The sequence below is a fragment of the Parasteatoda tepidariorum genome, chromosome 1, assembly GCF_043381705.1.
Source record: "Parasteatoda tepidariorum isolate YZ-2023 chromosome 1, CAS_Ptep_4.0, whole genome shotgun sequence".
Taxonomy (NCBI): Eukaryota; Metazoa; Arthropoda; class Arachnida; order Araneae; family Theridiidae; genus Parasteatoda; species Parasteatoda tepidariorum.
The window spans coordinates 64,339,668-64,355,289 of NC_092204.1; the positions used below are offsets into that span (position 1 = coordinate 64,339,668).

The following is a 15,622-nucleotide window of genomic DNA, read 5'->3' on the forward strand; positions in this document are numbered from 1 at the left end:
AATTTATCATCTTTCTGAACACTTTTCACATCACTAGAGAGATAAAATTTCATTGCACAATACACGCTTTAATCATTTCCTAACCACTGTAAGTATTGTAATTAAAGTAAATATTGCCAGGAGAGATAGCACTGATATCAGCAGATGTATTGCAAATACATTCCTTTCCTTTACTTAAATATGAACTATTAAATTAAATCACATCGGGGCAAATGTATTATTAATTCATAAAAAAAAAAATTTGAAAGTACTTTTATTTCTCCCCAATTGAAAAATACTGTAAGACATTTTCTAGTAGAAAACAAAGCAAAAAAGCCATTAAAAAATATTTATATATCGTATAATAAAATTCATAAGTCAGTATAGCAGAAAAGTTACACAATGAACCAGAATAAGAAGACAATTCACTGGTAAAATCAATTTGCTGATTCCGTGAAAATAAATGTATTTAATTTAAATGATGCTGGGTTGCTTCCTGTTTATTACTTTAAAATGTACCATTACTTTACTTTAAAATGTTGTATGATTTAAACAAACAAGCATTTCACTTTTTACACAATTCATTTGACTTTTAATAAAATGAATTTCAACATGTTTATTTAAATAAATACCTTTCTTAATAATAAACAAATAATAATTACTTTGAACAGGTCAAAAGTTTNAAAAAAAAAAAAAAAAAAAAAAAAAAAAAAAAAAAAAAAAAAAGGTAAGAAAGAAAAAATACTGCATTTCAGGAAAAGAATTCACTAAAATGACATACTTTTAGAATACATTTTTATTAAATTGTTGAAAAAATGCTACAATTTTGGATACAGGAATATGTAACTTCAGTTTAATTCAGTAGCACATCTAGTTCATTTCAGATTTATGTGCATAAATTTCTTTTAAACCATAAAACATATAAGTTGGCATAAATGTATGAAATTCAGCATTTCAATAAATGCCCTTTAAGTGAACACATTGCCTTGGCATGCTCTAGAATTTCTAAATTGAATATATATATTTAGTTAAACACCAAGCTTTCTCATTTACCTATATAATGGTTGACATTTAGCATTTAGTGATTTCAAGGTGAACACATGGTAAAAAAAAAACATTCAGCATTCATTTGTTGAATGTGAAAGTACATAAATGTATGTTGCCATTGTAAGCATGAAGGAGTAATATTTAACAAATATAAAAAAAAGAAAAAATTAGAAAATTATTTTTTTATGTATGTATATACCACACTAAATAACAGGAACATTTTACTGGTTTTAAATAAATAATCTCAAGAAACTGAAGAGGTAAGATATAGCATAATTAAAAAAAACTTTACTGGTTTCAAAAATATGTAGAAGAAAATGTAGACAGCATAATTTTAGTTAAAATGATAATAGTGGAAAATTAATATATTACTGAAATATAATTTTATATGCTCTTTATAAAAGATGAAATTTCACTTTTTAAAATCAGTTTTAGAAATAATCTATCTACAGCTGAGTAAATTTTATGATAAGAAAAAATATAAACAAAATAACAACCACATAACCACATTGATTAAAACTCTAATGAAGACTATATTAAAATGCCAAAATTGGCTATTTCAAACTAATATAAATATTTTTAAATAATGAAAACAATGTCTAACTTTTAAGAAACTTTCATGATTGATACCAAAAATGATTAACAATTGTTAACATTGAAACAAATAATGAGAGAATATTTCCCAAGCATTCTGTTCCTTTTTCAGTAATAGGAAAAAATATATAACATACACACATACTGGTGGATGATACAATAAAAATATGAGGTATTTTTTATGAATAAATTATTTTTTAAGAAGTAGAAACTAACTAATTAAAAAATGGCAACTATTTAAATTAAGTCATTAAATAATTGTTAAATAATGGAAGTTTAAATGGCCACAAGAGTTGGTGGAAAGCTTAACCTCATGGAATAGCTTTAAAATCAATTGATTCTGATTGATTTTCAAATCTTATTCATTTTAGGATGAACATAAGAAATTTTCTATAGTCCCAAGCAATGCTTAATTAATTTCTTTAATAATACATAATTTAAAAATATTACATAATTTAATAATATTGAGCAGCGGCTTATTGTATGTTAGAATTTGCACCGATCATCTTTCAATTCCAGACAAGGTGGTGCACATAAATCTAAAGCTCAGTGAACTTTAAGTTGCCACTGGTGATAACATTTCAGTGTCTTACAATTCAGCTCAATTTCTTAGTCATGTAGCTTTAAGATACAAGGTACCTAATACTGGGTATATGATACTAATATAATACAGACATATACTGCGAATATTTCTGTATCCTGAGACAGTGGCTCAAGAGATATTAAAAAATCCGTGAAGGGGATTAATTTGAACTGAACGGTATAAATTACAGCCAATTTCTCGCAAACCTCTATATGTTTTTTTTTTAAATTGGCAAGTTTAAAATCCATGTAGCATCTTGGACAAATTGGTGTGACATATCATGATACGAAATTTTTTTTTTTTTTTTTTTTTTTTTACAGCCGCTAAAAATAGATAGGTACTAGATTTTCAATTATATAACTCCCCTCAAACAATTATTTATTTTTAAACAAATGGACTTGGCATTACACAAACGGTGACGGACTAGGCATTACACAAACGGTAACACAAACAAGATCATTTAGGTTCATTCTCAATTTTCACATTAAATAACAAACCTAATATAAAACAATGAATTTGTTTATATTATATCATTTTAGAAGTAATTAACAGTAGAAATTAATTAACTACTTCAAAAAATAACAATTTCACAAAAGCAGTAGGGAATACTAACTTAAGAAAGAACAGCTTTCAAATCATTTGATTCTGAAGATTGTTCTGTATGGCTTTCAGTTACATTAGTTTCATCAAGCGATGTCTTAACAATATAGTCTAATTTACAAGATACAACATGCAATGGTGGTAATACATGTGTTTCACAAGTGCATTTATTTCCACTTACGAAGTCAAACGAGCCTAACCTACATTTGCAAAAAGGACAAAATATTTTCCCTTTCATCCAATTACCATCATTTACTTGCTCTTTAACCCAATCTGGGAACGATTCTTCTCTAAGATACCAAACATTTGATCTAGGATTACAACTTTGATTGTCATTTGTTAATGGAAAAAGAGGCTCATTGTGGCAGTTAGATATTTGTTCTTCTAGGAAGAGTAAATGTCTGCACTTTCGACATTTAAATGTTGTGGGTTTGGTGTAATCAATCATGCTTTGCATTAAATATTCAAGAAATTTAATTGATCGTGCACGCAGAGAAATACTAAGTTTGTAATATTTGCAAATAATTTGCAAACTTGTTTGTAAATATTGATGTCTAAACACAGTTACAGTTTAGTAAAAATATCTTAAATTAGCGGTTTCGACTGCCTATTTTTGTTTAAAAACAAAACTATCAAAGTGACTCCATGTTAATATCTCAGAAAGACGACAAAAGATACAACTAGACATGAAAATCTGAATGAGGTAGTGTCGCCATCTATACAAAACTCAATGTACTACAAATTATGATATATATTACTATTATTATTATTTTTTTTAATGTTCTACAGAGTTGCTGATAATTAATTCTCGAAATAGTTACTCTATAAATGTCTACAAAAAATAATAAATTTAAGAAATTATCAATGTTGTTATCTTTCGAGAGTCAGTTCGAAATTTTCATTCAGTTGCTTGGTGTTTATATTTGGAATTTTTATTTGTACATTCAATTAAAATTTGAATTACAGTTATGTAAAATTTCATTGATATATATTGCATTCAAATAGCACAATCAATTATAAATAGTTAGTTAAGTAATCAAAATTTTTTTTAAACAGTAGTACCACTTATAACTTTCCATTGGAACAATAGAACTCCTTAAAGCTTTCTCCAAATGGTGGAAAAAACTTATTCATTAATTTATACATTCATATTTTTTTTTTTTCATTTCGCAAGCTATTATAACACTATGGACCTTTAAATATTATTTTTAATTCATAAATTTATATATCACTTATCTAAAATAAGATAATTAGTGCTTTTTACAAGAAACGGACGAAAATTTTTAGAGCGTCTGTTGTAAACTTATACAGACTTCTTGAACTACCGCTTGAATAAACTTAAAGCACATTTCAATTTCATAAACCAAATAATAAATTTCTAAACAAATAAATAAATATGGAATTAAAGAGCTTGTTTTAATAATGATACATATGTTATTAAAGTTGTTTTTTAAATGAATAAATACTGTTGTAAATATCATTTTTTAAGAAAAATATTAATTAAGCAAGATATTAAATCTAGAATTCAGAAATTATTACTTTATTAAAAATATTGAAATACATTTTTGTAATTAGAAGATATCAAAAATGAAGCTCCTTTGATGTTATTTATTTATTTTGTATTTCGCCCTTTCTCGAGAATTAAAATTTTTTTGTTCACAAGTATAACAATAGTTTCTGAGAAGTCAAATTTTAAAAATACGACTTCTTTAAAATTTGATTTCTCAGGAACTATTCGACCAATTTCGCATTTCGTCATGTAAAATTACTTTCTTTAAAATGATGCAAATATTGTATACCTTACAATTCAAAAGCTTTTCGACTATTATTAAGTAAAAAAATAAAAAAAAGGGATTTATTTAAAGTTATATTTTGCATCGGATTATCTTTTATGAATCTCGTATCTTACGAATTTATAGATAATCTTACGAATTTTACGATTGTGCGCAAAATTTTTTCAATTCGCTTAAAAAGTTCTCGAGATGGGGCGAAATACGCAAATAATAAAATTTACATTAAGGGATCAAAACTTTGGACCGCTCTCCTGATCACATATATTAGGGGGACCATGCATCGCAGATTGCGGCAACATTTTGGAAGTCAGCAATTCGAATCCGTCGAAAAAAGGGTATGTTTATTCAGCGAAAGTACATTTTTGTGTCTGCTTTCGTAACTTAAAATATCATCTGCACTAATTAATTAGCTTATTTGATATCATCCTCTCAAACCATTAAGATTGAGTCCTAGTGCATGAAGATCCGATCATTAGATCAAAAGTCAATCAGGGTAGTCCGTTTTTTTATTTTGTGCACTGTATTTGAAGGTATGGCCAAAGTGATGAATAAGCTATTATTCTTATCGCCTAGTTCAAATATTAATCATTTTATATAATTTCTAGATTAAAGAAAACATATTTGCTGCTCTGAAGCATCAGAGGTAATTTTTATCAACTCTCGGCTCTTGGGCATTCTCATTGTGTTTATTGCTTTTTACAAACCTGAGAAAAATTGTACCAATCTGATTCGAAAAATTACTTGCTTTAGAACCTTGTCTATTAACTAATAAAAGTAGTTGTTAGAAAATGCTGAAAATAACCATATTTTTTTGTATTGCATTACTCACTGCACTACTTCTTTGAAAAATACTACGAAAAAAATTTGCAACTACAGTAGTTTCGCTACTTGTAGCTTACGCCTTCGGATCACTGGCTTAAGATAAAAATCTTTTTAACCAACCCACAATCGGAAAAAAAAAATTGTTAATGTCTTTATATAATAATATTTTAAGAGGAAAAATGTCATAAAATATATAACTAAAATTTTAGATAAATTATCGAAATTTTAGTTTTAGAAATGCATTAACTTATATTTTTAATGTATATATATTTTTGTTTTTATTATTTATGCAATTATTTTTGCTTTCATTAACAATGCAGATTCAGAGATTATTGGTAGGAGACTTTCTATTATTCGAATAATTAACCCTTTGCTTACTGTGTACCATTTGTACGATTACATGTGGTCTACATGTTGTACCAGCCATAAGCAAAAGGTCAAACTTTGTCACTTATTATTAAAAAAATTATTAAAAAACTAAAATAAATAAGTTAATTTTATAATCATAAATTACTTAAATTTTCTTGAACCCTCAAATTGATTCATTCTTTAAAACACACATTAATTGATTATTTCTGATTTTAGGAATGCTATCAAAAATCCGGTTTTTTTCAGAAAATTCATTTTTTATTTTATAATTCAGCTACTTTCAGGAAAACTAATGACGCAATTTTGTATTTACTTTTGTCTGCTTTTTTAAATTTCCAAAGCGACTTTTTACTCAAAAACTTGAGAGCGTTATTATAAGATTACTCAATTCATGTGATTACCCTTATCGGAATTAGAAAAAATTATGTTTCTTTTTATTTCTAACATGCATGTTATTACGCAGATTTTCAATAATGCTTCTTTTTAGCGTATATTGGTACTGTGTCAATTCACTATAGAGCTAAAGTAATTCTTGTCTGGGTGATAATTCTATCATGATCGCAATTTGTAAATGATTTGATTATAATGGATACGTTAAAGATAAAATTATTTTAATTAAAAAATGATTTAAAGGTTATTACTATTACTAGAGCCCGGATTTTGATGACCTAAAAAATCTCAACTAATGCCCTTAAAAAATGCAAAAAATGCCCTTAAAAAGGGCCAAAAATGCCCTTAAAAATGCAAAAATTGCGCAAAAAAATGCCTTAAATAAAGTAAAAATATTGAATTAAAAAAATGTTTTGCTCTTTAAAATTATTATGAGTCATTTAAAAAATATAAAGCAATGCAATACTTGTTCTACGTTCATTAAAGTTTGAAAAATATGTTTTATATCCTAAAATAACAAAAAAAGGAAAATATATTGACACCAAAATATTTTTATTTTGTATAGAAACTTTAATGGATATAACAACTTCCATCTCATAATATTACTAAATATCAGAATTACATTGGATTATTAAATGTTTTTTGATAATTTGAAATGTAAACGAGCGTCTCTTGTCTGAAAGTAAATTTTCATTCCTGCAGAAGCTTCTTTCAACGTCTACTGATGTTATAGGTGCGTACTTGAAAAAGACGGTCTCACTTACTGACAATTCTTCTTCAATTTGAAAAGATTTTGCTTCACCTGTTAATATTCTATAGATTTTCTTCATTGTTTGGAAGCCAGTGTAATAATGAAAATTGATAAAAAATAATAAAAATTGGAAAAAATTAACAAAAAACTTTAAAAAATGCATTAAAATGCAAAATACGCCCCAAAATTTAAAGAAAAATGCCCTATAAATCTAAAAAATTGCTCTAAAAGACAAAAAATGTCCAAAAATGCACGAAAATGCAAATGTCATCAAAATCCGGGCCTTAACTATTACAGTACAGCACTCTATCGACACTTGCCGATGATTCAACATTTAAAATTAGACCATGGATTGCTGTCTTTTGCCGATGTCAGAGAGAAATGATGATTATTAAATAAAAATATTTTATTTAACATTGACTATCAATCCATGCTGAATGACGACATTAGCTGATGTTCGAGAGAAGTGCTGATATCAAACAAAAATATTTTATTCAGGATTTATCATCAGTCCATGCTGAATGGCGATATTAGCCGATGTACGAGAAAAGAGATGATATTAAACAAAAATATTTTATTCAACATTTACCATCAGTCCATGCCATTAATGTCAACATTAGCTGATGTATAACAGAAGTGATAATATTAAACAAAAAAAAAAATTATCCAGCAATTACCATGAATCCATGTGACATTAGCCGATGTACGAGAGAAATGATATTAAACAAAATTTTTTATTCAACACTTACCATCAGCTCATACTAAATGTCAACATTAGCCGATATAACAGAGAAGTGATGATATTAAACAAAAACATACTGCTCAGCACTTTTTTTAGTCCTTGTTGAATGTTGACACTAACAAGCATAAGAGAGAAACAATGGCATTTAATAAATATTTTTGCACATTTACCTAAATTACAATGTGAATATTGTCATTCATCGAAGTCATTTAATTTGGTTTTATACAGACATACGTGAGTTACATTTTGCTGTTTTTGGAATTGAGAGACAAAATAATTTACAATCGACAAGGCTATCATTGTTAAACAGAAATAAATAAAATGAAACAGTCCATCTACTTTCATTCAGTTTTCACTCAGTTAATTTAGATATTTTTTCATAACATTTCTATCATTTTAATAAGTTTATTATCACATAAATAAGTATCACATAAATAAAAAACACCCAGAGGTTGTTTTTCTAAAGAAAAAAAAAGTGATCTGTGGTACAGTGCTGCTTTGAGGAGAACTCCTCCAGACTGAAAGTCTGGGGCTTTCTGCTGCTATGGTAACAAGCGAAAGCACATTTCGAATGGGGTGAAATGGAGGTGTTGATTGGCTAACTCACGTCGACCTACGCTAAGATTTAGACAAAATTATTCACTCCACACCCTTATTCGAAGTGACCTTTCCTCGTAACCATAGTACCCGCCACGATGCGAGACGGATGTCTGGAGGAGTTCTCCTGAAAGCCGCACTATAGACCAGTGGTGAGAGAATCGGTCCGGGATTTGATTCTCGACTCCGACAAGACCCACCGAGTACATGAGAAATATATGTGCTTCGAAAATTTGTGGAATCGAAATCTATGGTCGGAATCTGAGCAGTACCATGGGTAGAGGGAGTTGGAGAAAATTTCCTTCCACTTCAGATCTATGTCTAAATTGCGGAGGTGGCCTCGCAAAGGAGATTCCCTCTGGACAGGATCAGCAATGTGATGACATGTTTTCGAATTATCCTCCGGGATGTTTTCCAGACCGTTGCTATTATAGCCCAATTGTGCGTCTCTAGTGCGACGTAAATAAAGTACCTATGTAAGTAAATGTATTTATTGTATAATAAATAAATAAAACTAAAATTCATTTTTCGTGTAAAAAGAAAGTATTTTCGGTATATTAAACGAAATTAGAAACATTAACATTGAAAACAGTAGTGACTGAAAAGTTACTTAAAATAAATTTAAAATTTGATGGATTTATTATTCCTTGAATAGTTTAGTAAAACTAAAAATATGTAAAAATGCTTTAGGTAAGCAATATTTGTTTTGAAATTGGGTCTCTTTTTAATTTGCATATTGTTGAGTTAATTTCTTTTTAGGGAAAAATCATAACAAAATTTAGTTGAAAAAATATGCTTTACATTTTCAAGAAAGCATAACAATTCTTGCAAAACATATTAAATGAAAATAAAATACTTTATATTTTACGCCAAAAATCTTTTCTTCCATTTACTTCAGAAAAAGGAAAAGTCAAAAAGCGTATCATCAATAGATACCGCCATTATTGTTCATCAAATATGAATTTAGAATATTTTTTTTATCCATTTTCTGATTCTTATGAGGATTTACTTTCTCCAATGCGAAAGTATTTTTATTATTATTATTTATGTATCTAGCTTTAAAAATATGATGCAGATGAAATAGAACTCTATGAAGTATAAAATATTTAAGAACTTTTCTTTTCATATCAGAAGAAGAGTGGGGGAGGGGGTAGAACTATGAAAATAGTTCTTTAAATCGGAATGCATTTTCTAGTGAACTATATTTCCTGTTTCGATTTAAATGTCAAAGAATTTTGAAAGCATCGAATCAAACTGTCGCTAGTCTGGATTTGATATTTCATTCTCAGTATAAGGTGTATTTTGTTCCGTCAAAATGCACTTTTTTTTATTATTTGAAATTCGAAATGAATCATTCCATTCAAATTCGATAAAATAGACATACCAACATGACAGTTTAGTGTATAAAGCTTATATTATTCTTAAAATGCATCTTGTTTTTCCTAAATTTTAAGCTTATATTATCGTTTGAGAAAACATTTTGTAATCATGGTAGTTATCCCTAAAACTTGCTGAAGTTCTAGACTATTATTTTCATAAAAATAAATATGTTAGCGATATTATATAATAGCATATAATCTTTAAAATAATATAATCTTTAAAATAAACAATCATATAATCCTTAAAATAAACAATCACATAATCTTTAAAATAAACAATCATCATAAATTTTTTTCTTCTAAAAACACGGCTTTTTAAAGTTCTTGATTAATATTTTCGTTAAAATAAATATATTAGAGATACGCATGTAATGATATTGTATATTAACACCCTGGGCGGTGCTTAAAAAACTTGATATTTTTCCTTTCTTATTTAAACATGAAACATAATCAACATCATTACGGGGCAAGGACGCGGATTTCAGAGGGTAGGGGTTGCTTGGTATATTGCAGATGTAAATGTTCAGTCGATGTCTTCGTGGTCAGAACTATAAACGATAAAGTGAGTTTTAGAACTCTAAATGCCTATAACGTAAATTTACTACCTATGTTATTACAGGAAACGTGGCCAGCTTGTAAAACAACTGCAACTTTTAAAGTCTTTTAAAAAGAAAGAATAATTTAATAAATTGTATTAAGTGATACACGTAAAAAGACGACATCTCATTACGAATATATTTGAGCTATTCAGTTTATTATTATTATTTTTTTTAAATAACAATATTCATAAAAGTAGTTCGAAAAATTTAGTCAAATGCTATGACCATTTTCCTAAATAGCAAAGTTCGAATTTGTTAACCAGTAACCATTTTCGTTATCACATATTTTGAAACCACGTGTTTGAATGGTTCCGAAAACACGCCTTTTTTTTAGCTGTTCTTATTTTGTAAAGGTCTGATTGTGTCTATTTTTGTAAAAAAGCGTTTCAAACCGTATCTACTTTTGTAAAAATACATTTTGAGCTTTGTTCATTTTTGTAAAGACGCATTTCGAGCTGGGTCCAGACTTAAAAATTCACCGACGATTTCTTACTTTTCTAATTTCACAAGAGGTTTGTGGTCCTTAATAAAATTGCTTTTATTTTTATTTGAATCATATAAATTAGTCCTTTATGTCCACAAGTAAATAACGTTTAATGTTTAAAAAAACATTTATATTTTGAAGAATAAAAAATTATTTTTTGGAAGCATGGCTGTGCTCGGTTTTATCCAAAATGGTTAGAGAAACTGGTTGGATATTGAAATCGTGAGAAAAGATTTTTTCTTTCAGAAATATTTATTTACAGCAATAAATCAATAAAACGACCTTTGAACAGTGAGGAATTTTCAGATGTTTCAAAATCAAGGAATGATATGAATTTAATATCGTTAATGGTTATTTTAAATTGAGTTACAATGTAAAAAAATTCCGGTAAAAAGTACCGGCACTCAGGGTGCCGGTGCTTTTTTAACGTAAAATCCATTTTTATCGGAACAAAAAAACCCTAATAAACCGTAATTTTACAGTAATAATTACCGTAAAGCAAATGAATCAGTCTAAATAAATAATTATTACTTTAAAAATATTTATAACATTAATAATAATTTCTATAACATTATAATAAAACTATTTCAAAAAAATTTAGAAATATTTATTTCAGAAAGTGATAAAAATATTACGGCATTCAAATACTTTAACTTCTGAGTAATAGAGTTTTTAATTATATATCAAATATATGTTGTTATATCTAATGCCACTTGCCAATGTCAGCAAGCCTGCTTGGTGAAACTAAGCGAATTTAAGGCAGAGGGTGCGTTTCTTGTTTTTCAGTGACACCATCTATGGCTAAGAATACGACTTCAGTTACACACATGACACAGCTCGTTTATAGAGCGGAATCATTCATACATGTTTTTATTCATCCGCCGATCAGAATTTTGACTTGAACCAGAAAACGATCAATCTCCAATTCAGTACACCCAGAGGTATTTCCCCCTCCCCATGGGAACATGGAGGGCATTGTGACCTGACAGATTTAACGTGCACCAGCGTTACACGGGGAGTCATCGGCCGGTGGGGATCGAACTCACGACCTCTTGAACAAATGCCCAACGTTCTACCAACCAGGCTATCCTGGCCTATCTAATATATATATCGCTAAATAACGGTGTTTTTGTGCTTTAATACGGTATTTTTTATGGATTATTATTTTAAAATATGGATGTTTTTTATAGATCGAGAAACATCTTTTGTTCAATATTGCTATAACGATATTTTGAAATGCATTTTTAAGGTATAACCAGAATACCTTGCGATAATTATCGAATATACGATAACCATTGACGATAATAATATAGCGATTATTATCACTAACAATAAGTATTAAAAATGATAATGTTGTTAATATTATTGATAAATACAATTTTTTTTGTCGTATGCCTGTTTAGGCAGTGGGGGTGCGATTGTTCTGTTTTTCAGTGGCGCCATCTATGGCCAGGAACTCGACTTCTGCCACGCCATTCACACAACCACAACCTGTTTATAAGGAGGGTCACATTCACACAAGGAGAAAGGACATAGAACACAGAGAGAGAGAGAGAAAGAAACATCAATACCTTGCCCGGGATTCGAGCCCAGGACCTTTCTGATGCAAGGACAGTTCCCTGCCCCCTACACAGGCCGGTCGGCATAAATTCAATTATCGAATGAGATAACATCGCAATTATTATGAACTTCGATATTTATCGAATATGACAATATTGCTAGAAATATCGGTAATGCAAGAACTCGACATTATTCTGAGTGATGATAAATTTCATTAAGATAAAGGAAAGTATTAACGGATGCGAAAATAATCTAAATAAGTCAACATAGTAAAACATCAGAAATTTCGTAAACTATAACTATTTTTTCATACTATAAGCATGGGTACTCAGGGTACCGGTACTTTTTACCGTAAAATCCATTTTTTCTAGAGCATGTAACGAAGCTAAAGATTTTATATACCGTAACTGACACAGTAATAATTACCGTAAAATCATTGAATCCCTTTAAATCAACAAATAATACTGTAAAATGTACGGTATAATATTACTTGAAAAAATGGATTTTGCGGTTAAAGCTGTTTTAACGGATGATGCACTTTCAAAGATCTTTTCAAAGTTAATGCAACTTAATTAATTATTGGGGAATGCTAACAGTAGTTTCCGATGATTAATAGAGCTAACAATAAAAACAAAAGCTTTAACTTCATCATTGACTTCACTTCATTTCATCAAATAAATGGTGAATGTTTTCATATAGCTGAAAACAAAATGCTGACGAGCGGCTTCTCATTATTCTTAATTTTCAGTCAGGAGAAGAAAAAAAAGTGGGAACACACTTTTCTTAATCAGTGTGTTAGCCAATGATCAGAACCTGCAACGAAAATGAAGAGTAATGTTGAGTGTGAGTAATAAGATAATACTGAACTACCTACCTAATTAAGGACAATCTGTTTAGCTGAATATTGATTATACACTTATCAAATTTCATTAACATCTGTTGAATTAAGAATTGCAGTTCAAAATTTTCTAACTAAGCTTATAATATACTGTTTTGAAAAATTTAGAAATATTTATTCCAGAAACGGAACAAAAAATTTGATATACCGTAATTTTTACAGTAATAGTTACCGTAAAATCACTGAATCATTCAATTTAAATAAATATTACTGTAATTTCTTTTACAGTAATATTATTATTAAAATAATAATTATTAGAAATATTATTATTATTTTATTGTATTAATATTGAAAATTTTTTATGTCATTGAATGAAAATTTTTATAACATTAATATTTACTGAATTAAGGGTTACAGGCAGATTTTTTACTAACTAGGCTTATAATGAAACTATTTGGAAAAATTTGGAAATATTTATTTCGGAAAGCGTTTAAAATATTACAGCATTCAAACATTTCAATTTCTGAATACACAGTAAAAAAATTCCGGATCCAATTACAATGAAAAGTACCGGTACTCATGATGCTCGTACTTTTTACCGTTAAATTCATTTTAATCGGAACATGTTAGGGAACAAAAGAATCTGATATTCCGTAATTTTTACAGCTTATATACAGTGATTTCACAGTAAATATTACTTTGAAAATTGCTGATAAAATTTTACAATAAAATGAATTTTACGGATGCTGCACTTAGGCAGTACATTTTAAGGTTTAGGGTCGCAAAAATTTTCTCGATAGTAAGGTTAAAGGCAGCGATTCTCAAAATGTGTTTCATGGAACACTAGGGTTTCGCAGAAAAGTCACATTAATTTCAAACTCATTATTAATTTCAGACTATTATTGCTTCGTAATCTTGATGATAATATTAATTTAATTTTTTTGTATTTGGGTATTATAAGAAGAAAATATCTGCTTTGTTGATTTATACGATAAAAGAAATGATTTTAATCTTAATATAAATAAACTAATTAGTACTTGGAATTCTAATGTTTCTAGGAGCATCTATTTAAATACCACCTTCAATGAAATGATTAGAATTGAAAGAATATGTAGTAATATTTATTTAGTCAAAAAAAATAAATAAACTCTTTCAAAATTTGATAAAAAACAATGGATACCCAGATAAAATCATTGAGTTAATTGTATATTATTGTAGATATATTTACTAAAATATTTTTTTGTTAATTTATATAATTTTTTCTTGTGCAAATCCATTTCGGGCAAATCCGTGGCCAAAATTATTTACTGAAAAATTTCTTTGTTAATTTATATAATTTTTTCCATGTGCAAATCCATTTCGGGCAAATCCGTGGCAGAAGTTATTTTCTTAAAAAAAAATCTTTGGTAATTTATTCCATTTGCAAATCCATTTCGGGCAAATCCGTGACAAATATAATTCACTGAAAAAAATTTCTTTGTTAATTTATATTATTTTTCCATGTGCAAATCCATTTCGGGCAAATCCGTGGCTAAAATTGTGTGGAGAACAGGCAATTCATGTTTCTTTTGTTTTATATTTAATACATTTTTTTTCTTAAATAAATATTTATTTTCTTAAATTATTTATTGTAAACTTCTTTAAATTATCCAGTATGAGGAATTTAGTTACGGCGACCCAGGCAAATATGCCCATACGCCAAATGTAAGATGCCTCGTCGTCGACTTGAAATCCAGCTCGGCACGAGGACCAAGCAATATGCGGACACCGGGCAAGGTCCCGAATCACGCAAGAATTGGAGCACCAATCGAGAGCAAAGGATGCCCGATTGATCCAAAACCTGAAGAGCGGCAGTGCCAAACCTTCCGCAGACGGAGCCAAAATTGGGTCGACAGCAGGAAAATTATCCGATATAATACGAGTATCCGATATAATTGCTATTTATATTTCTGGCCTTGGCAACAGTAAGTGTTGCTAGGCGACCGCAGACGATTTTAATTGAAAGTTTGATATTTTTAAACATAAATTCAGCAGACGATTTACCATTATAGCTTTATTTGTGTTGTTGACAGTAAAATCACGATCGCAACGCTCGAGTACGCCGTCTAGCGGGAGCCTGTAAATATCAGGCGATTAATTTATCACGTTTTCATTTAGTTCCATCGAAATCATTGACAGAATCAGACGCCATTTTTTAGCAGCAAATAAGAAACAAAATTTCCCTAAGGAAAAGGCAGAAGAACTTGAAAAAAATCTTCAGAATATTAGTAAATCTTTCAGGAACAGAACACGCCAAACATTTGAAGAAAAATTCCTCAATAATTTTTAATTTCTATTATCAACAAACTTGCAACTGATAACTTCCGATTTCGGATACTGTTACAGATGTGTGTATTAAGGTAAAATGCATTTCTTCTGTCTTCAATTCATTACGAATTAAAGTGAAGTCAACATTGCTTTCGTCATTCCAGTGAATAAATATGAATTCAGAACAT

At 28.7% G+C, this 15,622-nt stretch overlaps 1 protein-coding gene and 1 long non-coding RNA gene across 2 annotated transcripts in view; both read right to left on the bottom strand.

The window, feature by feature from the left end:
• Positions 1 to 2,816: 2,816 nt before the first annotated feature.
• On the bottom strand, positions 2,817 to 3,251 carry LOC110281956 (E3 ubiquitin-protein ligase RNF180-like). Its single transcript, XM_021144286.2, has one exon. The coding sequence runs from the start codon at positions 3,249 to 3,251 to the stop codon at positions 2,817 to 2,819; it is 435 nt and encodes a 144-aa protein (XP_020999945.1).
• A 3,461-nt stretch (positions 3,252 to 6,712) lies between these two features.
• Positions 6,713 to 15,622, bottom strand: part of LOC139425700 (uncharacterized) — an 85,789-nt gene continuing 76,879 nt past the window's right edge. The window contains exon 4 of the long non-coding RNA XR_011636853.1: positions 6,713 to 8,739. This is a non-coding gene — a long non-coding RNA (uncharacterized lncRNA). The remainder of the gene's footprint in view (positions 8,740 to 15,622) is intronic.

What these genes read in the sequence shown, in the direction of transcription:
- LOC110281956 (XM_021144286.2), bottom strand. Translation starts at nt 3,251, where the DNA reads ATGATTGATTACACCAAACCCACAACATTTAAATGTCGAAAGTGCAGA.